General features: G+C 36.9%; 1 protein-coding gene across 2 annotated transcripts in view; it reads left to right on the top strand.

Annotated features, from left to right (window-relative positions):
• kalrna (kalirin RhoGEF kinase a) overlaps nucleotides 1-23,597 on the top strand; it is a 164,129-nt gene that overhangs the window by 121,158 nt on the left and 19,374 nt on the right. Inside the window, exons 39-51 of one of the 2 annotated variants that reach the window (XM_086144701.1) lie at nucleotides 2,577-2,655; nucleotides 2,905-3,072; nucleotides 15,223-15,429; nucleotides 15,692-15,771; nucleotides 17,737-17,883; nucleotides 18,358-18,453; nucleotides 19,850-19,968; nucleotides 20,047-20,113; nucleotides 21,600-21,703; nucleotides 21,786-21,855; nucleotides 21,952-22,038; nucleotides 23,132-23,224; nucleotides 23,530-23,580. In XM_086144701.1, the coding sequence (XP_086000827.1) occupies nucleotides 2,577-2,655; nucleotides 2,905-3,072; nucleotides 15,223-15,429; nucleotides 15,692-15,771; nucleotides 17,737-17,883; nucleotides 18,358-18,453; nucleotides 19,850-19,968; nucleotides 20,047-20,113; nucleotides 21,600-21,703; nucleotides 21,786-21,855; nucleotides 21,952-22,038; nucleotides 23,132-23,224; nucleotides 23,530-23,580 (1,368 nt within the window). The remainder of the gene's footprint in view (nucleotides 1-2,576; nucleotides 2,656-2,904; nucleotides 3,073-15,222; nucleotides 15,430-15,691; nucleotides 15,772-17,736; nucleotides 17,884-18,357; nucleotides 18,454-19,849; nucleotides 19,969-20,046; nucleotides 20,114-21,599; nucleotides 21,704-21,785; nucleotides 21,856-21,951; nucleotides 22,039-23,131; nucleotides 23,225-23,529; nucleotides 23,581-23,597) is intronic. The other variant, XM_086144702.1, reaches the window with a different exon arrangement.

Genomic DNA, 23,597 nt, shown 5'->3' with positions numbered 1-23,597 from the left:
GGAGGTGTTTCGGCATGGCAATCGATTCCTTATCAAATTTATTTATTTTTGTTTTGACGTCCAGGGAATAAGTTTTCTGTAAAATATTTTCCTAATAAAGGAGTTGCTGCATTTTCTATCCAGAATTGAGATTCCCTGGAGTGATAGTGGGGGTAACTGTGATTGTACGGTTTGGTGCGTTTCTATATTTTTGATCAGGAATACAAAGTGTCGAGGTAGTGCGTTACGTAACTTTATGAACTCTAATAGAATTGTTCATAGTCTAAAAGACTGCCATTATCATCCATCAAGTCAATTATTGACCATATACCTTTCTTAGAGGGATAAAGTTGATGAGCCATTCACTGAAGTTATGGGAAAGAGTAGTGGAAACGAGACTGAGAGCAGAAGTTAGCATTTGTAAACAGCAGTATGGCTTCATACGTGGAAAGAGTACTACAGATGCAGTATGTTTTCTGTATTTTTTATTTGGGACACTGCATGTTAGTGAACACACATGAGACATGCATGTAGACACACCACTCCGGATTGTAGCCATGAGCTATTTGCACAGTTGCGCTCACAAACACACTCTCATTCATACTGACCTATTATACATGGAAGGGGAAACCGGAGTACCTGGAGGAAACCTACACAGACATGGGCAGAGCATGCAAACTCCACACAGAAAGGCTCCGTCAGGCCTGGGAATCGAACCCAGGACCTCCTGGCACGAGCACGACCATGCTGCTTTGAGAATTCTAATAGAAAAGTACAGAGGGAGATGCACTGTGTTTTTGTAAAAAAAAGCATATGATGGGGTGCCAAGAGAGGAACCCTGGTATTGTATGAGGAAATCTGGATTGGCAGAGAAGTATGTAAGAATGGTGCAGGACATGTATGCTCGCTCTGAGACAGTGTGCGGTGTGCTGGAGGGGTAACAGAGAAGTTCAAGGTGGAGATGAGACTCCATCAGGGATGCAGGCTGATTCCAATGGTGACAGATGAGGTTAGACAGGAATCTCCATGGACTATGATGTTTGCAGATGACATTGTGATCTATAGTGAGAGCAGAGAACAGGTTGAGGAAAATCTAGTGAGGTGGAGGTATGCGCTGGAAAGGGGAGGAATGAAGCAAGACAGCAGGACAGAGTATTTTTGTGTGAATGAGAGGAACCCGGGTGGAACGGTGAGGCTACAGGGAGTGGAGATCAAGAAGTTGGCGGATTTCAGGTACTTGGGTCAACAGTCCAGAGCAGTGACTGTGTAGAAAAGAGGTGACGAGACGGGTTCAAGCAGGCTGGAATGGATGGAGAAAAGTGTCAAGTGTGATCGAAGACTATCAGCCAGAATGAAAAGAAAAGTGTACAAGACAGTGGTGAGACCAGCAATGATGTATGGACTAGAAACTGTTCCAATGACCAAAAGACAGCAGGCAGAACTAGAGGTTGCAGAGATGAGGATGTTGAGGTTCTCTTTGGGAGTGACCAGGATGGAGACGATCAGGAATGAGGCTATCAGAGGGACAGGACATGTTAGATGTTTTGGAGAGAAGGTCAGAGAAGCCAGACTGAGATGTTTCAGTCATGGACAGAGGAGGGATAGTGAATATATTGGTAGACGGATTCTGGAATTGGAGCTGCCAGGCAGGAGGTCTTGAGAAGACCAAAGAGAAGATTTATGGACGTAGTGAGAGAAGATATGAAGGTAGTTGGTGTGAGAGAGGAGGATACAGAGAATAGGGTTAGATGGAGAAGGTGGATTTGTTGTGGTGACCCCCTGAAGGGAAAAGCCGAAAGGAGAGGAAGGAAATATTTGACTTGTCTTCTCGGTCCTCTTTAAGATACATTTGCAAATATATTTCAACCAAAAAATTCTAAATTATAACTAACAACTCCCGCTGTTTATTATTTGAGGTATACAATAATTTGGTAAACTTTATATACAGTATTCAGGTTGCACTAATTTAAATGTTGTTTATATCAATGTTGAAGTTTTTTTATTTAGTTTAGTTTCTTGAACTTGCTTTAAAATGATTTGAAAGCACAGTCCCTGCAGTGTCTCATTTCTTTGTGATATTATGAATATTTAGATATTTCCTAAATGCATCAGCAAAATAGAATTGATGACGGGGGGAAAAAAAGCAACTCACTTACTGGTTTAAGCATGTCACTTGACCAAGGTCAATTATTCTTGGTCAATATCTGATAGCAACATAGTTTTGCCCTTTCCCAAATTAAAGTAAGGTTCCTTTTTGTATTAAAATGTTCAGTGTTTGCTCTGAAAATAGAAAAAAAGTCAACATGTGCTCATGCACTTCCAGTTCATCAAGTCTTGGTTTACTTATGCAAACATTAAAATATAGCCGGAGAGCTTTTGGGTTAATGCGCTAGAAAGTAAAGTTTACTTGCCATTAAGCATTGACACACAAAACAAAGTCACGTGAATCTCCAAGGGCGTGTTCTTTATGAAAATATTCAGTGTCTTATGTGTAAACATTGATGTCTGCCATGTTTTCCTTCCCTTGCCATTTAATTACTTTGCATCGGGTTCTTTGAGAAATTAAACGTGGCTGATTTTCCTCCTTGTGTTTACAGCTCTCTGGTGGTTGTGAGCTGACTGTTGTCCTTCAGGACTTCACAGCTGGATGCAGCACAGAAATGTCTGTCAACACTGGTAAGAGGAACTCCTCTGCTCAAACACACACACTAATTCAAATAACTATATTGTGGATAGCTTCCTGGTGCTACCCCTCTGAAAAGACTGAAAAGTAAAATTATGGGTATCACCTGCAGTCACAGACTTGATGTACAAGTCTTACCACCTCCAGCATATGATAAACTAAAAAGCTGCACAGTGTTTTATAAGCACAACCCTTCACTTTATTATTATTTACAACTTATTTTTGCGTGTTTGTACCTACAGGGCAGACAGTAGAGTTGTTGGAGAGGCCGAATGAGCGACCTGGATGGTGTCTGGTCCGGACCACCGACCACAGCCCACCTCAGGAAGGCCTGGTTCCCAGCTCGGCGCTCTGTGTGTCCCATTCCCGCTCCAGTGTAGATATGGACTGTTTCTTCAGCTCAGGGAAAGGTAGGACAAACAAATCCGTCCATGTTCAATGTCACTTTTCATTCACTGCTTGCTCTGAGGTTTACTGAGAAGCGTTTGTTGTTTCTGCATTCGTAAACAGATAAATCACATGCATTGAATAGAAAAAGCAGGCTTTGCCTTTATATACTTAATAAAGTAAGAGAACCTTGTCATAAATGGTAATCTTATTAGCTTTTCTCCTGTTCAAAGTGGCATGAATCAAGCAGACCTTATTACCGTGTACTGACAGAAAGCAGTGTATCTGACCAGATGGAGCTTCTTGATTGCATGAGAGATGAGATTTCACAATGTGCAGATATAATATTTTGTCCTGTGTTGACCCCTGTTGTTCAGCTGTAGTCACTACAACATAGAAACAGTTTTCTATGATGCTTAGCACCAAAGTGTAGCCCTTGTTTTTCAATACATATGCAATCACAGCCCGAACAGCATGTTATTCTGCTTTTATAGCCATGGCTTGTTTCCTGGTTTAAGAATTATATGCAAATATAAATATGCAAATCAGATATCCTCAGCTGTGCAACACAGGGTACAAATGAATGTACTCTCACAGGTATTCAAAATATTTTCCAGAACTGCAGAGGCTCTGATATTTTACTTTTCTTTTGATGTCGTCATGTGTGTGTCATGTAAGGTATCTATAGGAGCCTCGTAATACAGAGCATGATCAGTCACAATGAATAACCCTCACCAGTTATTCAAGTTATGGTACAAATAATCATGACATTATGACATATTTGTTATGTACAGTCAGAGTATCAGTTTGCCTATTATCACATTTTAACAGTGAGTTAACTGACAAATCCTGTGTTTTAAATGACTTTGATTAAACAGTCAGTCAAACTTTACTTTTATCATACAAACAGCCGCAGTAACTAATGACTTTTGCTTGGACAAATATTTAGTGCAGTTTTGTCTTTATTTTTTTCATATTTCTGATATACATTATGTGAATATAGCATATTATAGCATTATTCTCATTCTCATTAAAAACTTTTCACTGTAAATTTTAGGGTTAAAATAAAATCCTGCGCTATTGTGCTGCAATGACAGTCCAGCTTCAGCACAAATATAATAAAATAGTCACGTAAAAGTACTTTCATTATACGAATGAAAATTATTGCTCTTAAAATAACTGTCAGTCAAAATAAATAATACATTCTGAATAGATTTTTTTTTTTTTTTTTTACTAAAGAAACAACCTAGAAACAACGCAATGGTACTGATAGAACATTTCAAACAATACAATCACTTACATTGTCATGAACTTGTCATGATTTTGACCAGACCCTTTTTTCTTCTTTGACAAACTAACAACGAAAATCTCAAAACATGTATATGCTGTGATATTGATGTATTGGACCATATTATTGTTCAACTTTTCCACATTAATCTTTTCAAATTTTGAAGTTCTATACAGTAGTATGCATCAATGGAGCGTCTCAGTCATCAGCGTCATGGTTAATCCTTGTCAAAATCTTTTCCTGGCGACTGGACTTGAATTACTTCACTTGAAGACGTTTCACCTCTTTTATCACTTTGACTGGGCTGTGGGGAGTTTTCTGCATATAACTATAACTATAACTATAACTATAACTATAACTACCAGGGTTTGGGGCTGGACCAATTTATGATGGCTTGTTGTGTTAATGAGAGAGTTCTTTTGCAGAAACTCAGTTGAATGGGATTGTTGTGTTCGTCCCCGGTTGGGACATACTTGCGTTAAATTTGGAATTAGTGCGCTAAAATTCTGATCATGTGAAACAAAGGAGAAAGACCTGTTAAATCATGGTGGCTGAAGAACAGGTGGTTTGCATGGGGCCTTGTTTCAGTGGTGGATTTTACTGGGTGGTTTGGAGGGCGCAGATAGACATACAAGGTGTACAATAATACACTGCTCAAAAAATAAAGGGAACACTTAAAAAACACATCCTAGATCTGAATGAATGAAATATTCTTATGAAATACTTTGCTCTTTACACAGTTGAATGTGCTGACAACAAAATCACACAAAAACGATCAATGGAAATCAATTGTATCAACCCATGGAGGTCTGGATGAGGAATCACACTCAAAATTAAAGTGTAAAAACAAACTCCAGGCTGATCCAACTTTGATGTAATGTCCTTAAAACAAGTCAAAATGAATCTGTGTTGCGTCCTGAGTGGACACTATGATTTCACACAAGTGGGATTGACTTGGAATTACATTGTGTTGTTCAAGTGTTCCCTTTATTTTTTTGAGCAGTAGATTTTACTGGATAAGGCTTGAATAAATACGCACATGCACACTGTATACAGGTAGGGTTTGAAAACTCTGGATATCATACTTGATTTTTTTTTTTTTTTTACATTATTTTTTACATTTCCCCTGTTGTCACTAATTTCAGAAATGGATATAGATTCATTACACGGAGTGAATTATTTTAAGCCTTCATTTCTTCAAATTTGATTGATTATGATTGATTATGGCGCACAGATAATGAGAACCAAATTTAGTGACTCAGACAATTGAAATATTACGCAGGATATATGAAAAATTATATTTTGAACAAATGTCTGACCAGCGTTCTTGGCACTAAATACTTTGTTGGCCTTCTTTTGCCTGAATCACTGCATCAAGGTGGCTTGGCATGGAGAGTACGAGCCTGTTGGTTCAGATCTGGCTTGATACCAGGAATGACATATTTTTCCAGGATTTCTGTTCTTTCAGGATCTGTGCGTAGAGGCTCTTGATGCGTTGACTCCTGCCTTTTGCCACCCTTTGTGAAGCTTCCCCAAATAATGCATGCAAATTAGTCAAGCCAATGGATTTTGCTTGACAATCCTCTCAATGCTGCACCTTTTACTCAACTTTCTATGAACACTCTTGGATACAGCACTCTGTGAACAGCCAGCTTTTTTAGCAGTGGCCTTTTGTTTTCTACGCTCCTTGTGGGAGTGTTAACAACTGTCTTCTAGATATCTGGTCAGCCGTCTTCCCCATGATCATGGAGATCATCTAGTCTACGGATCCAGACTGAGAAACCATTCAAAGGCTCAGAAAACGTGTGCAGGTGTTTTGAGTTATTTAGCTTTTAGGATGTGGAACCGTGACTTTCCAATTTTCAACTTTTTCACAATATTATAATTTTCAGAGACGCTGAATTTTGCATTTCACCATCTGAAAGCCATCAGAACTCCAAGAAATATGAAATGTGTAATGTATCTATATGATATAGGGGGTTCACTTTCTGAAATAAGTACCAAAGAATGTGAACTTTTTTTATGATATTCACATTTTTTGGCCTGTACCTGTATTTATATATAAACACAAATGTAATGTCTATGGATTAAAATACTTCTCAGTAACTACATCTTAATAAAAGGGCATTTGTCAAAGTGTTCAAAAAGGCAAACATGGTCATGTATCCACCTCAGCAGACCAAATGAATAATTGAAATTATTAGGGAATACGAGGGGAAAAAACAAACACAAACAGAGAACATGTAAAGAAGTCTCACTCCAATGGTCTTACTAGTGTTATCATTACTTCCCATTTATACTGTCCATAACAGCTTTACAGCTTTTTAGAAAATTTCAGTTGACTGAACCTTTATTTAACTTAATAAGAGAGAGCGTTCACAATTGTAATGTGTTTGCTGTGTCTTTATCCTCTGTGACAGACAGGACCAGCATATTATATCAAAGCTGTGTGCAGTATTTGTAATCAGATGTTTTAGATATTCTACAAACTGTGTTTCCTGCTTAAGGGACATGTGAAAACAATAGATCCCTACATCCCAAGTGTATGGAAAAACTCTATGAAGCTATTTTTTTTTTTTATTAAAAACAACAATAAATATCTGTAAATCCTTTTTACCTGTCTGACATTAAAACTCATTGAGGTGGTCATCAAAGTGATCAACAACTGCACAAATATATTCTTATATAAGTGACAACTTGAAATGAGGACTTTAAATGCCAAGTTGTTCAGAATTACTTTCTTTTATAGCAGTTTTTAAGGACATTGATAATGTGGAGGAGACATTGTGTGGCGTATCTGTGACAACAAAAGCACACTAAATGAATGGTGGACAAACATGTCACATATGAACTTAAATTTCATTATAAAAAAGGAGATATTTTGCTGAACAAGAGCTGATAATTCACTGTTGGCCTTTGTTTCAGTCAGTTCCTGTCCCATTTATGTGTGACAGCATCACATTGCTCATGGCCTAAAGCTGTTTAATTAATTAAACAGAGTTCTAGGGGGAGTGACGAACATTTCTTCACCAAGTGACTGGAGGCTTGATAGTATTTAATCGTCCACTAATTGTCACTGGATGAATCAAATTAGTTGAGTTTTAATAACTGCTAATTACCGGCAACTGATGTGTATCTGCTCAAAAAAGGTGTGTGTGTGTTTGTGTGTGTGTGTGTGCGCGCATGCGCGTGGGCGTGTGTGTGTGCATGCACACAAGCTCACGTGCCCCCACAGTGAGTCTTATGACTTAGTTGATAAAGTAGGTCTCCTTGTCCTCATTAAAAGGGTGTGAAGATGATCAGGCCCTAAAGTTGATGGTGAAACAAGCTTCTCACAGATGCTATGAAACCAATAAAGCTTTTCTATTCAGCAAATCTGGTAACTTATCTAAGTCTGTCTTTATCTTTCTTATCTATATGGTTTATGTTTAGATTTTTAACATCAAGCAATCCATCCATTTGAATTTATAATTTAGACTAGTTTTGATTCGAAACATAAGTCATAGCTAATTTTCTCAAAGCTGTAATATTTGATGTGCATTTGTGCAAAATGGGACACTGCGGGAAACAGTCCTCCTCAATTCACCTTATCTAGGCTAAGTGTGTGTGTGTGTGTGTGTGTGTGTGCCATACTCTTACTGTTACTGCACTGCAGAGAAACGTACACAGAAATATTGTGAGATCTTTTGCAGTCCTTTTGCTGTCTGTAAAAAATGAATAAGAACAGCAAATCATATCGGCTTCTATTTTCATTTACATAGATCGCCAGTAAGAACTGCAGTTTGCAAATTTGCTATTACAAGGCAAAAAATGGAACAAGATTTCCCTCAATGTAAACCATCAAGTTTAGCTACTGTGTGAGCATGAGCTAAGCACATTATCACTACAAATATAATTATTATAATTCAAAATCAAGAATAAGAATAGGACAAAAACATGCTGCCATGTATGTACAAATTTTATAACATAAGTTCTTTTTTTTTTTTTTTAATTCCTCTTCCCTCAGCCGCAGGGAATCTTCAAATCTTTGTACTTAAGACCTTAAAACACTTGATAGCTTTAACCTTGACAATTTATATTTTATTGTATTTCTTATTCTCCCTCCTTCCTACTATTATCTATTATTGTTATGTTTTTGCTTGAAACTCTGGCACAACAATTTCCTTCGGGATAAATAAAGTTATTCTTATCTTAATTGTGAAGTTTTGAGTTAGCTCTCATTTATAAGGCTGCATATAATTTGAAACTCTAAAATTAATTGATTTTCATTATCTTTTCTACAGTGAAGTGATGCAGCTAACTTTAAAGTCAGATACACCCCAATCTCAAACATTACATTAAGTAATAAAAGTCAGACATAGATAAAAGAAGAATTAGCCAATGTGCTTCCTCGCTTAAACAAATGCACATCTTGAAATTGTAATATTAGGGAGCTTAGTATCTGGAAACATTGTTCCCGGCATAAGATTAATAAAAGCTTTAAAACATTCATATGTTCTCTAAGAATGTCACGGTTTCCAATCCAAATCAGACTCCCTCGGATATTAAGAAGAGCTATACTAGTACATTTGCAACAGGTACCAGTGACTGAATGCGAACCCGGGCATTACTACATCACAGAGTGATGCAAGCTGGTTTTCGAAAGGACTCGATAAACATGTCGTCCACACGTGCACGCACGAAGCTGCAGCGTTGGAACCTGAGTAACTGTGAAACACAATGGCGTGGAAGCCTCTTATAATAGTAACCACTGACTTCAGTTCAAGAGAACGGAGGTGTGGACAAGCGGGCAGGATACCATCCGCTCTGTGTGTGTGTGTGTGTGTGTGTGTGTGTGTGTGTGTGTGTGTGTGTGTGTGTGTGTGTGTGTGTGTGTGCCTGCAAGGTCTCCTCCTCCTCCCCACTCTCTAGTTCTCTCACTCTTGTTCACTTTCCTGAATCTCAGCAGTGTGAACTTGAGGCTCTTATTGTCTACATACACTTTAGCCGGACTGGTGAGTTTGGCGAGGCAGAGCGTGTGTGTGTGTGTGTGTGTGTGTCTTTTGACTTTGAGTGACAGTCAGGCGTGTAGGCGTGTGTGTAGGATGTGTGTAAGTGACCAAGGATGAAGCGAGGCTGGAATTGCTGTGGGTGGATTGTTTCCCACTGCTGCTGCTGCTTCTACAATGGCACAGGTGGGTCCATATGAGCTCTTAATGTGTGTGTTTGATTTAGTTTTTGTGTGTGTGTGTGTGCATGTGTACAATGAGCTTAGGCTTCCCATACTTACAGCTGGCTACGTTATTCGCAGAAACTTATTTTCTTTCTTTCTTCATGGTTTCGGGTGACTCAAAGGGTAGGTCAACAAGATAAGCAGGCAAAATTAAACGCATAAAAGAAAACAATGAATTGCGCAATTTTCTTTCCGCACAAACATCAGTATATGCACAAGCTGTGTTTGTGTTATGTGAAGATATGCTCGTGGGTGTGTACCTGAACCTCAGGACCGTCTCATAGTATTTTCGTTTTGCTGGAGGCGTTGTCGTAATCATCTCCTAAGTTTGTTAATCTTTGTCTTTGTTAATCTGTTGGATCAACTCGAATGTATCCCAACTTGTTACTTGGTTAAAAAAAGTCACCTAACACTGCGCAGATCATCACGTAAACAGTGTCGAAACTGGTCCAAACACTCGTTGTACTCGTTGATAAGGAGAGTTTTATGTGAAACATAAGTAAACTGTATAATAAATTGCGTGATATAGAGGTAAGTTTGACCCTTAATGGCCCTTCAAGGTCAGATACCATACAAACGTTATCTTTTTTGATTACGGCTGAAAGGAGATCTTGATATATATGATCCTTGTCTGGTAGATTAAAATACATAAGTAATATTAGCCTTCTAGGACACTGTCCTTAAAAAAAGTCACAGCATCAGCTAATGTGATCTGGTGAATATTGTTCATTATTTTTGATACTTTAGACTGCAGGTTACCTGTCAGGTTTAAGTGTAATTAGTTGATCACTGGCCACAGAAGATCAGGAAGTAGTCGATTATTTTTGATAGTTCAGTGATTATCATTGATTACTGGGTGTTTACATTTCCTGTCAAATACATAAATAAATAAAAATAAAATAAAATAAAATAAAATAAAATAAAATAGATAAATAAATAAATTCTGGATTTTATCCGGTCTACAGTTTTGGGATTATATGAGACAGACAGTCTTACACCTCACTTCGAATCCTGTGTTGTGAAAATTATAAGATTATAAGTGTATAATTTTTTCATTATTTTTTTTCCTGATTTGTGAGCAATCATCTGGAGATATCACAACTTCAGATCACCATAAAGCAAAACAGGTTGCACTTGTTTAAGAGATTTTTTAGCAGTTCATTCAGGCTTAAAGAAGTACTTAATGTATGGGCTGTAAGATGTGAGAATGTCAGTGTACATGATATGTACATGATAATTAACAAATAGATAAAATGGATGACTGGGGTCATGAAAACAATATTAATGTCACAGATTATTGTATTTTTTAAACCATATGAAAATAGTTCTGATCAGTTGATAGACAACTGGACACAAAAGATGAACCACTAATTTCAGTTTCACTTTTTGTTGAGAATTTCATTGTACTCATTTAATATACATACACAAATCTAAGGATTTTTTCCTTTTTCTTACTATTTTGTGTTACATGTCTAGGTTTTGTGACAAATATTTATAGATTTGAAATTAAAGTGCAGCAGGTGAGTGTATTGCCTGGATACATTTGGCAAGTCTTTCACTTAGAATCGAAGTTGCGCTTAATTCCAGAATTTGAGGTATGCTTTTTCAAAAGTATATTGTTTGAGCCCACTGTTAAGTTGCAGATCTCCCTTTAAAAATGCAAGAACAGAATGTAAGTGCTGGCACAGAATTGAAAAACAATGCATGTAGAGTATTTGAATTATTCATGTCTCACTTTGCTCCAATCACTTTTATTAGTGACAGGAAGTGACAGTAATATGGCTAGATGACATGCCTTGCATACCTCTCAGATTCATAAACATTTAAAGAATATATTTTGTTCTTAACCTTGATCTGTTCAAGCAAAGAGTCCTGTTTGCATAACAGTTGGGTTTAGGTGTTAGTCTGACTCAGAGCGGTTCAGAAAAACATCAGCTGCTGCAATGTTTTGTCACAAGTTTGACCAAGCAAAAAAAAAAAAAAAAGAAGAATATCACATACTTAAGTCTTAGATATCATCTGCTTGTGTGTGCATGTGCGTGCGTGCGTGTGCATACGCGCACCCGTATCTGTAGATCAGAGTGTCAATTCTCTATTTTCAATAGAACCATTCATAGGAAAAAAATGTGTGTGTGTTGGTGTGGTTGTGTGTGGGTGTGGGTGTCTCAGGGTTGCAGGGTGGAAGTTAGAAGTATAATGTTGTCTGTCTTTTTAAGCAGCTTGTGACAATATCAACAGATTCAGTGTCAGATAAGTGTCTTGTATATTTAGGTTCCTGTTTATATTTGGTTAAAATAAGAAATTAGGTTGTGATGGGACTTGTGAGATCGGCCTGGTGTATGTGCATGCGTGCGCGTGAGTGTGTGTGTGTGAGATATAAGGACAGTGAGTGATGGGGATTTTAACAGTACACAGTCTGTCTCTCTGTTGGCTGCAGAACAAAACCTTTATTGTTTTGTTGCACCTGACTATTGGCTGTCAGCATGACACCAATGAACCCCAGAATACACTCACTATTCACTTTTATTCATACTATCAGCCCTACTTTACCATTACTACTTAAAGATACATTACATTCAGTAATCATCAAGAGATACACACTTTCTGATACTGCAACAGTAGAATCACTAAGTTGTTTTCTTGTGATGTTCATATTTTTGTTACTCAGTCATGATTCATGGGTCTCGTTGCATTTATATGTCCTTATGTATTCATGGTGAACAAAAAAAAAAATGTTTTTAAAAAATCTTGTTTTCTAATCCCAATTAAAAGCAATGTTATCAGTCAATAAGGTCAATATTTGTCCTAAAACTTTCATGGATCATGTTTTTTTTCAAAGATAGAGGGAAAAGTGTAAGAAAACATGCCAAGCTTTCGCATCCGTTGCACTGCTGGGGATAAAACAAATGAGAAGTAAAATGTAATTTCTTTAGTTTTGATATATTTTCATTCAATTTAGAGCCTCCGTCTAGATAGTAATACTCAAAATTGCCACACCGCTTGAACAAATCAGAACATGATTTGACAGGAGGAAATTAATGTTCACTTTGTTTTTCGAGCACAAAAGAAACAAACACATGTACTGTTCTGTCACTTACATGACTGGAGCTGCTCAACAGCAGTCCAGGGAGTAGCCAGCAAAACACTGAGGTATTATTAAGACAGGTTGTGCATGTATGCGTGCATTTGCCCGCCCACACGCAGGTGTCGGAGGTATTATTGTTGGTGAACCCTGCCAATGACTGATGTAACAGGTAATACCTGATTTACTTTGTAACCCAGTCAGCGGATTTTTCTGTGTAGATGTAGAAACATAAACTCAGACATGTGAAATAACAGCAGATATAAACTAATGATATTAATACTGCAACATTCGAATATGACAGATGCAAAAGAAATACACAAGCAAAATAATTAACAGAATATTAAGGGATAATAAGGATGACAAAAAGATGAAGAATGTGATACAAATATATAAATAGAATAAAAATTGCAATTAAATCGAACAGCATGAAATACAACAGACATGCTTGTAAAACTGATCTCATCGGTTTTTGGAAACCATACGACATGCTGAGATGGCAGTATTCTCATATTTCTAGTGGTTGTTTTTTCCACATGTCTGGCCTTTGTATAATAATTTAGCACTTGTTCTGAAAGGATACTTTTCATGTTAAATGAAGTTAATGATATTTCTGTCTTAGGCTTGTGTAGATTTAAAAGTCTAGTTTTATATCCTATGAATATTTTTTACATGCCCCATCTCTCTGTTTTGTTTTGGGGTTCTTTTTGTTTATCTAGACCCGAGGTAGAACTAGTATACAACCTTAACTTTTGGAGTTTTTATGTATTTGTGATGTATCAAGATGAATGGAGAGTATGAACATAGACACATAAGTGTTCTTTAGCTGGGATTTGGACAAACAGTTGATTTAAAGTAGACTTGCGTTATAATTCTGTCTGGAATATATCTCTAGGAAGCGAAAGCTTTTGAATTAAAAACATATTATAACAACAGTTTGACTGACATAGCCATGATAGAAAATTCCAACTGTTTCTCAATGCCATCTTGGCACGACTGTGGTTAAAATATTGCTAAAAGTAAAATTCACAGACATTTCTGGCCAGGTAAGCACAGCTCTTGATGGACCAGCCATATGAGGAGAACATGATGTGGTTTCAGAAGAAGCTTATTTGTGGGGAAAACATGGACTTCCACTTGGAGTTTCTTGTGCTGCATCACCTGTAGAACATGCTATTTTGTGCATTGATAATAATCAACCCGCAACGTCACTTTAAATTTCATAATACAATAAAATAAATCAAATATTGAAAGTCGGAATTGTAATGTTTCTAACATTCTCCTGAACCCAGTTGTCATTTAATTAAATACAGTTGTGAGTGTTGAACATCTGGTATTTTATAAGACTTTAGACTAGAGTTTTCCTCACATATGGTGACTTCTTTCTGCTTTTTGCACCCAGTGTGGGAGCAAAGTCTGACTTTATGGACATGGATATGCATCATTATTCCATGCTTTTATTTTTAACTATGAGTTTTATGTAAATTTAAATCAAATTAATGCCAAAGCATGAATGTTTTTTGTTATTACTACTTGATTATTTAACTTCAACGCCACTAATTATTATTCTTCCCTATTATTCTTCTACTTTCGAGGTTCTGCTGACACACCATAAACAGGAGACTTTCGCGTTATCCCACTAAGAAATGTTCGAGTCTTAAGACTTGAGAATAAATTTCGAGGGTCCAATGAGGGGCTTTTCATTGCTATGCAGCGTTGTGAAATTTAATGTTATTTTCACTCCTTGAATTCTTGAACGTCCAAAGGCCTGAAAAGGTCATCACTTAAAGTCAAAATGAAACATTTTTATTATAACATCAAAAATTTGGTTTTCTTTTTAGTTTTCCCTCTTGAATATCCAATCACAGAATGTTGTCCATGGGGGAGTTAACTAAGAGTGTTACAAAACAAAATGTTATTCTTGCTTATAGTTAACTCTTTATCAGCACTTGTTTGTCTGCAAGCTGGGATGAAAACCAGCAGGGCCTTGTTTTAGGAAGGAAGGGTTGCTGTACATTTTGAGAGAAAGACAGGTAAACAGAACAAGGTTTCTTCTCAAAGTACTGAAAAATGCCCTAGGAGATCCCTTGGACCTTTGACCTTTCATTTCCTGTCTGAAACAGATATCTGCCAGCACAGCCCATTCCTCCCAGCTGTATATGAGTGCAGCTGATCCACCACACTCCTGACACATGACTGGAGTTTCCCACACACACACACACACACACACACACACACACAAACACGCACAGACACAAGCGCTCCTTAGCTCCAGAACAAAGTATTAGAATGTTTCAAATGGGAAGCTACCTCTTGGTATCTGGCCTGGTTTCATTAGGATACAAGTCCGAGCATGTTTCCATTACATATTACTCTCAACAATTCTTAATATTTGACCCAATGTCTGTTAAAATCAATATATTCAGTGCCAGATGAGGTAAATCAATTTATTTACTTGTATATTAAGAAAGAGAAACATCAGAAGTATTTCACTGCCAAGTCCTGTAGCATTATCTATTAAATAGATAAAGATGCACTACCCTTGCTGAAGGATGTATACAAAAAATGTAAAATACGTCTTATTTCTCTAGAAAACTATCCTGTCGTCAGTTCTGATGGAAAGACGGAGTCAGTGGCAAACCTTCAGCCGCAACCATCCCTCAGCTCGCTTCAGTCCAGCTCCCCCGGACCAAAACGCTCTGGAAATACTCTGAGAAAATGGCTGACAAGTCCAGTCCGCCGACTCAGTCACGGCAGCTCTGTGAAGAAACTCCCGAATAACAAACATAAGAAGACTGGTAAGAAGCAAATAAAGGTTTGACTTTCCCAACGGAAGAAAAAGCCTCAATGACACATATCTTAAACTTCTTATAAAGAACCCGAAATTTGAAGTTGTCATGGAATTAAGAAAAGAAAACATGATAAGTTTGACATGACACAATTTTCCGCACTGTGCGATATTGGTCCTGAAAAGTTGTTGTGAGACTAGAAAAACTGGAATGCAGATCTTTTTCATAATTGGTTTCTTGACGATGATTATGTTGATTGATTGATTGGCAGGTACAGGAAGAGAGGAGAGCAGAAAGAGTATTGATTTGGGCCAAGCTGATCTTTCCTTGCAGGATGACATCAGCGATGAGGTAAGTGATGCTGTTTGCTGTTTGATGATGAATTTGGCCCAAAGGAATTGATTGGTTGCAGATGAGAAACAATGTGGGACACAGATGTTAACAAAATTTGAGAATAATCAAATCTATGAATCTTTTAATACTGGGATCAGCCATCAGTTCTTCACATTGTTGGAGGGCTGTGTTACTTAAGTGATGTTTGTTTGCACCTCAGGAAATGTCTCTTTCGATCTACCCCCACTAGAAACCATCAGGCTTAACATTTTGGTTTACTCAAATTAATAAAATCATATTTAGAACTTTGAGGTGATATGTTATACTGTAATGTATACTGATATACTAATATCAGTAATGTATACTGATATACTGTATACTGTATACAGTATATGTATGCTGATATACTGATATAATGTATACTGATATGTTATCTGTTATACTCAACTTTACCAGTTGAGTTCTGTACTCTATGTATTACCTGAGACGTAAGAATTAGTGAATTGTGTTCTATGTAAAATTAATGATAAAAAACAGCCTGTGCTGTACGTTATAGTGATGGGAATTCCAGCTCTTTTTAGAGAACCGGCTCTTTCGGCTCCCAGTAATTCGGCTTACCAATAATAATGTAACATTATGCACAAAATGAATTGATGATTAATTAAAAAAAAATGTATTACACTACTATATTATAATAGCCTTTATTTTTTTGCTCAATAGTGAACTTTTGACAAATTTAAACTTTTAACTTTTTTATACTAAGCAACTTTAAAGTCAAGCAACACAGAATCCCTAAAAAAGACACGACTCAACAAAATGTAAATTAAAAATATTTACTTTTCAGTGCAACAACAAATAAACTATGAAATACACGAATGAACTTTTAGCTTTTTTATACCAAACAAATTTGAAGTGAAACACAGGATCCCTGAAAAACACATGCAATATAAATTTAAATATTTACAGATCTACAAAAAACGAATTATAAAATACAAAACAATTGTAGCTTTTTATACACTCAACAAATTTAAAGTCAAACAACAACACAGAATCCCTGAAAAAATGCAAAACAACAAAATAAAATAATTGAAAATAAATTAAAAATATGAACTCTTCAGTGCTATAAATAAACTATGAAATACAAGAATGAACTTTTAGCTTTTTTATACCAAACAAATTTGAAGTGAAACACAGGATCCCTGAAAAACACATGCAATATAAATTTAAATATTTACAGATCTACAAAAAACGAATTATAAAATACAAAACAATTGTAGCTTTTTATACACTCAACAAATTTAAAGTCAAACAACAACACAGAATCCCTGAAAAAATGCAAAACAACAAAATAAAATAATTGAAAATAAATTAAAAATATGAACTCTTCAGTGCTATAAATAAACTATGAAATACAAGAATGAACTTTTAGCTTTTTTATACGAAACAAATTTGAAGTGAAACACAGGATCCCTGAAAAACACATGCAATATAAATTTAAATATTTACAGATCTACAAAAAACGAATTACAAAATACAAAACAATTGTAGCTTCAGTGCTATAAACTATAAAATACAAGAACTTTTAACTATTGATCCATCAACTTTTATCCAATTCAGACTGAAACAACACAGAACTCCTGAAAACACGCAAAAAATATAAATTGAAATGTGTAAAACAAAAATAAAAAGATCAGCAGTCTCTACTGAAGATTGGCATTTAGAAACACCAGGTACGGATACAGTGACGACACCACGCATGTTGACCAATCACGTGCGCCTTCAAGAGAAAAAAAAGCGTCTCAAGCCGGCTCCTGATTGGTGGGGAGCCGGCTCCCCACCAATCAGGAGCCAGCTCCCGTCGTTCACTTTAAAGAGCCGGCTCATAGAGCCGTTACGTTGGCGAACAACACATCACTCGTACTTTATACTGGTTAACTGTGAGCTGCGAATCTCATTTCCAATCTCATTCAATCTCATTTCCAGACGGTCATTAGAAAGGATGGAAACCTCCTATCCAAGGCTTCGTCTGGGATGCAGAGCGGTGGTGAGGAGGAGCAGGACGAAGAGGCCCACACACCTCTACCTCCCCCCATGGAGATCATCAAGGATCCCTCCACTCAGGACGATAAGGTGACTGTGTTTGGAAGAAGCACTGGGGTTTCGCTGCTCTTTGGAGTAAAAGTGGGTAAAAGAGAGTTTAATATCCTCCTTTCGATTTTAAGTCAAGCTGTAAAATGTTTCTCTACCCTTTAATACCCGCCTCCTGTGGTTCATTGTAAGAATGGCGATATATGTTTCTGTCTATCATGTCCATTCATGTACAGATGGTTTTGTGCTTTTAAGTGCTAGCACAACCTTAAGGTCAAGCAACAATTTTTACATTACAGTGCATTATTACAGTAGGGTACATCTGTTCAATTTCTGCACTTTGTTCCCGTTTGCTGAATTCTGATCTCTAGCGGTTCTCAGCTAACATATAGCATTTTTTCCCCCATTCACTTACAACTTTTCTCCTTTCCTATTGCTCTCTCTCCTCATCCTCATCATCCCCCCACACTGTTGGCATTTCAAACATACTGTTGCTCCCCGTCTTCTCTCTCTCAGTCTTCATCCTTACTAACAACTCTGCAGTCCTCCTCTGAGGTGCCCAGCACCGCTGAGCTGGTTATCGCCATTGAAAAACTGGTTAAAACCAAGATGGTGAGTTACCTTGTGTGCATGTCTGAGCTTTTCCCCAAATTGATCTGCATGATCCAGTTCAGTTTTAGTTTGCTGACATTCCAGTCGTGTAACAATTGCTTAACACAACTTGAGAGCTTTTTTGAATGAAGTTAAAATATACTAGTAAAAAGCAATAAGGTTTGTTTGTGTTGCCGGTCAAAACTCTTTGCATATTGCACATTATTCGTGTGTGTGGCTGTGCACTTTTCCTACCTGATCATTTTAGCAGCTATGCTCAACTTTCAAACATCTTGTGTATTCATGTTAAAGTGGCCATTCAACAAGTGTTGTAATTAGCGTATTACACCCTATAATGAAACTAAACTCTGATGACATTCATTGTGAATCCAGATAAAAACAGTTTTACAAATTCCTGTTGAATTCGGAACAAATCTGTCGTCAAAATTTTGTCAAGTGTGTTAAATCTAGCAGTTTAGCATCGAGCTAGTTGTCCTTATCAGCAACACACAGTTTCCAAGTCAATTTAAAGTAGAAAATCAGCAGAACAGGTAAGAAAGAATGCGAACAGGGACAGTGGGTTGATGTGTCCCAGACAAATCAAACACAGTGAAATATTGTAATTAACGAGGTATGGCTTAATCCCAAAGTTATATTTTAATGTGTAGTAATAACACTGTGTAACACATAATAACCATAGCCATTCTGACACCATCAAGCTCCTGCTGCCCTCTGCTGTCGTAACCAGAGTATCTAAGGTGTCAGATGCAGCTGTGCTGTATCCTAACTTCATGAAAACCATCATCGATGGTAGTTGGAATAAGAGGAAACTTTATTTTAAAAACTGATCAATCTTAGGAAAGGTATCGAAAAGCATCCAAATCCCTTTATGTTTGACACATGCAAAGTTTCGTTACAGATTTCTTTTTTTTATATAACAATACTGTGGTGAGCAATTCTGTAAATAGATATAATTCAGCATTATAGACTAGACTAAGTCATACAGGAAAAAGACATTGCCTGGCAGCAAAAATTAACTTGAAAATAGTTGAAAAAATATAAAAAGGAAACCGAACAAATGAAATACTAGCATTTGTAAATACATTTGGTTCAGCCTATGATAAGAACATTTCCTCTAAGTAGAGTTTTATCTTTCCTCTCTTTGTGTTTCAGCAATTTTAATTTTTTCCAATGAGATATTTTATATCAGTGTTACACTGATTTTCAGTGTTTGTCAGTGTATTTGCTATCAAATTTGAACAACAATTATGACAGCATGGAAATCAGGTAATGAATCAGGTAATGTACTGAATGTAAAATCCTTAAGCTCCAGTGACGAGCATTTTGGTGAAACTACAGTGAAATAGGCGTTTGCTCGTGAATCCAATCTAAAGTCCCTTCTCTGGTTCTCCGACAGACACTCGAGCCGGGAGCGTACCCAGGCTTCTCCTCCCTCTCTCCACCAGAACAGACCACTCCAGTCCAGCCTCGAAACCCTGAGCTGGAGCAGAGAGCCAAAGCAATGAGAGGACGAATGTGAGACACTCAAAACATCCACTGCTACATCTAGAAATGCTCACGACTTCCTAAAGCTGATGTTTTGTTTGCCCTTAGGTTCGTCCTGAATGAGCTTATTCAGACTGAGAAGGACTACGTAAAAGACCTTGGCATCGTGGTTGAGGTGAGCTTCTGAGCTGCTCCAATTTATATAAAAATGGATTTAAATCTAAAATCTTCTGTTAACCATAAAACCCTAAAACTGTTACGCCCTCCCCACCCAAGAAGGAGAAACAATTTCTCGTAACTATACATAGTATAATTTGTCTGTAAAATTGTTATATGTACACCGGTGCATAACCTTGTGTCCTTATTAATATTAAAGAAAAGTAAAAAGAAAGAAATATAGATCAAGTGGCAACAAAGAATAACTTTTTTAACATTGTTTTTACTCTGTAACAGAAAAGATTTAAAGTGCATCAATTTGCCTGAAATGTAAAAAATTTAAATCTTTATTTAAACTCCAAACATTTTTGACCGTCTAAACCATTTGATACTGAAAAATAAAATTAAAATACATAATTAAATAATAATAATAAATTCAAAATTGATCAGCAACATTAACTCAGGAGCACAATACATTAAACACTTCATATATCTAAACACCTACAAAACAAATGAGAATGAAAAAAATTGTGCTGATTTTTTTATTTTTATTTCTTTTATCAAAATGAGGAAGTCAGGTTACAATGAGCGCGTTTTGTAGTATACAGCTTTTCGAAACCAGGGTTTGAAGCATGAAACTACAACTCTAAGTGAACAGTAAACACACCGACCTTTCCTTATCTCCCATCATAGTCACAGAGCAGGCGCTACATAAGCTTTAACATATTTCCTCATCTTAGCTTTCGGGTGACTTTCGTTTGTCTAATTATCTCTCACCACCTTTCTTATCATCCCTGTTAAATATTTTTTCCGCTGCACTTCATATCTCCTGCTCTGTGCTGTGTGTGCGCCTGCTCAGTGCAAAAAAAGATCTAAACCGTAGAACACACACTCACAGTGAGAGTGCCACTGCCAGCTACTGTGGATGTGCAATTGCACTTAATTCTATCCATCCATCCATCCATTCATCGTCTGTCGCTTATTCCTGCACTAAGGGTCGCGGGGATGCTGAGGCAATTTTCCCATTTTTTTCAATTTATTATACTTTATTCGATTACAGCATAATTAAGCATGTGTCTCAGGGTCATACGCAACCCCCCTCGCCATCGCACCCCACTATTTGAGAAGCTTTGCATTAGCAAGAACTAATATATCATAATAAATCCTCATGTCTTCACCAACATGCCAGGTTAGAATGGTATGCAAGTGGTTTTCAAGAAGATGATTAACATTTTGCTTACCATTGTTGCTTAAAATATCTAAAAATGTTATAGTCGTAAAGTTAAAAGCAGGTGATACCTACAATTCCCTGTAGGAATGAAGCTAAAGAGATTTTGTATTATTTTTTTAAAACAATTCACATCAAACAGAAATTTACCAGCCTAGCATGGCTTTCTTTAATGGAGAAAGCAGAAAATGGCTCTAGATAGAAATAAAGCTAATTACTTGGGTAAGTAATAAAAGAAGCAAGGTAAACACACTCATCTCTTTGTTTGACCTGGCAGGGATTCATGAAAAGGATCGAGGAAAAAGGCGTCCCGGATGATATGAAAGGAAAAGAGAAAATCGTCTTTGGAAACATCCACCAAATCTACGACTGGCACAGGGAGTAAGTTCATCCCACCAATGCAACATAACCCCATGGAAGGATTTGTATCATATTTACAAGTTTTTCTCCTCTGTCTTGTCAGTTTCTTTGTGGGGGAGCTGGAAAAATGCTTGGAGGACCATGAACACCTTCCAGAGCTCTTCATTAAACATGTAGGCGAGCTACTGCTCAGCGAACAGCATGTTGTAAATCTCAATGCCCATTGCCGTCTCGGTAAAATCCATTTTCTCACTTTTTTTCTTTTTCAGGAGAGAAGGCTGCATATGTATGTGGTTTATTGTCAGAATAAGCCGAAGTCAGAGTTCATCGTAGCAGAATATGACATGTATTTTGACGTAAGTGAAGTTTCACATTTTTCTTTTGATAATGCTGGATTTAAGTTTCTATTGATTTAATCACAGTTTTATAGCAACAGTGAGCGATGTATATTGAGTCATTGAGACAACTCCGAAAGTTTCGTAATTTAATTGTTCATAGTATCATACAAAGGGGATTTAGCAAGGGCTAATTCCTGACCTCTGAATCTCAGAATGAGAAATACTTCATTGACCCCACAGGTGATGGAGTGATTCCAGATGCTCCATGCAGAAAGAAATGAAATCAAATAAAATAATATAAAAATATATATAAATGTAAATATATATATATATAAATGTAATATATATAAATATATAAATGAATAGATAAATAATAAAGATAAAAATAAAATATAACTGGTGTCAAGGAATATCAACAGGTAGAAAATAATGAAGTTAAAAAGAGCAAAATACAGCCAGATAGTAGAGACTGTATTGAGATAGTGTGGTGTTATTTATAATCTGACGGTCAAACAGTTCCCACGAGCAAGAATGACATCCTGTGGCAGGCATACTGCAGTGCACCTTGGAGGAATCAATCTACTGCTGAACCAGTTTTTGAGAATTGCCCTCATTTTGGGCAACCGTCACCTCTCAGAGACCTTCATCAGACATTCCAGTTTAAAACCTTGTTTCATTGCTGGCTTTCTGGATTAGTTTATGAGCTTTGTCCGGCCGATGTCGAAGGACCACGGCTGTCTGAGGAAGTAGAGACAGCTCTGGCCCTTCACTTAAACTGCATTTGAGTTCCTTTTTCCAGGTCTTTTTCCAGAGACAGCAGATGTTTTGGACCTTCTAAAATCCATAGTCTACTCTTTAAATGGCCATCACACATCATTGTCACATTAACTGTCCCGAACTTACTTTGTCTATGATAAATGGTAACATTCTCATTAGATCAGAATGGCTATTTAGAATATGGCATTCATACCATTCATACAATCAAATACATACAGTAGTGCAAGAATAAATGTTAAAAAATATAGTGACTGTAGATGACACAATGCATCCTTCATTAACCAAAAATGAATGTTAGATATAACTGAAAAAGATTTGCGAAACGTTTCTCCAGGGGGTCCAGCAGGACATCCAGTCCCGATTGACCATTAGCGACTTTCTCATCAAACCCATCCAAAGAATCACCAAATACCAGCTGTTACTAAAGGTAACATCCACATATAAAAAGACTGTTAGAATATTTTAAAAGAAAATAATTTCCTTTGATGAAGTATTCTTTGGAATTCTTTTTGTGGCGAAGATTAAAGTGTATATATTTTTACTGTTATACAGTAGAGCCGAGTTAGCCGTTTCTGCTTCCCCTGCACACAGGGTTGTATTTGCACAAGAAAATCACGTTAAATGTCAAAACACCTATTTATGTGTTGTCAGACACAGCTGCAGTGGTCGACAGTTGACATTTCAGTGTGTTGAGATGTTGACAGTTAATGCTGTAGTCGTATATGTCCTCAGGATTTCTTGAAGTACAGCTCTAAGGCAGGAATGGACTGTGACGAGATTGAGGTAAAAAGTAACGTATC

This window comes from Fistularia commersonii, chromosome 4, assembly GCF_037954325.1.
Source record: "Fistularia commersonii isolate RoL2024-O1a breed Wild chromosome 4, RoL_Fcom_v1.0, whole genome shotgun sequence".
Classification (NCBI taxonomy): Eukaryota; Metazoa; Chordata; class Actinopteri; order Syngnathiformes; family Fistulariidae; genus Fistularia; species Fistularia commersonii.
This window is presented reverse-complemented; position numbering and strand designations above follow the sequence as displayed.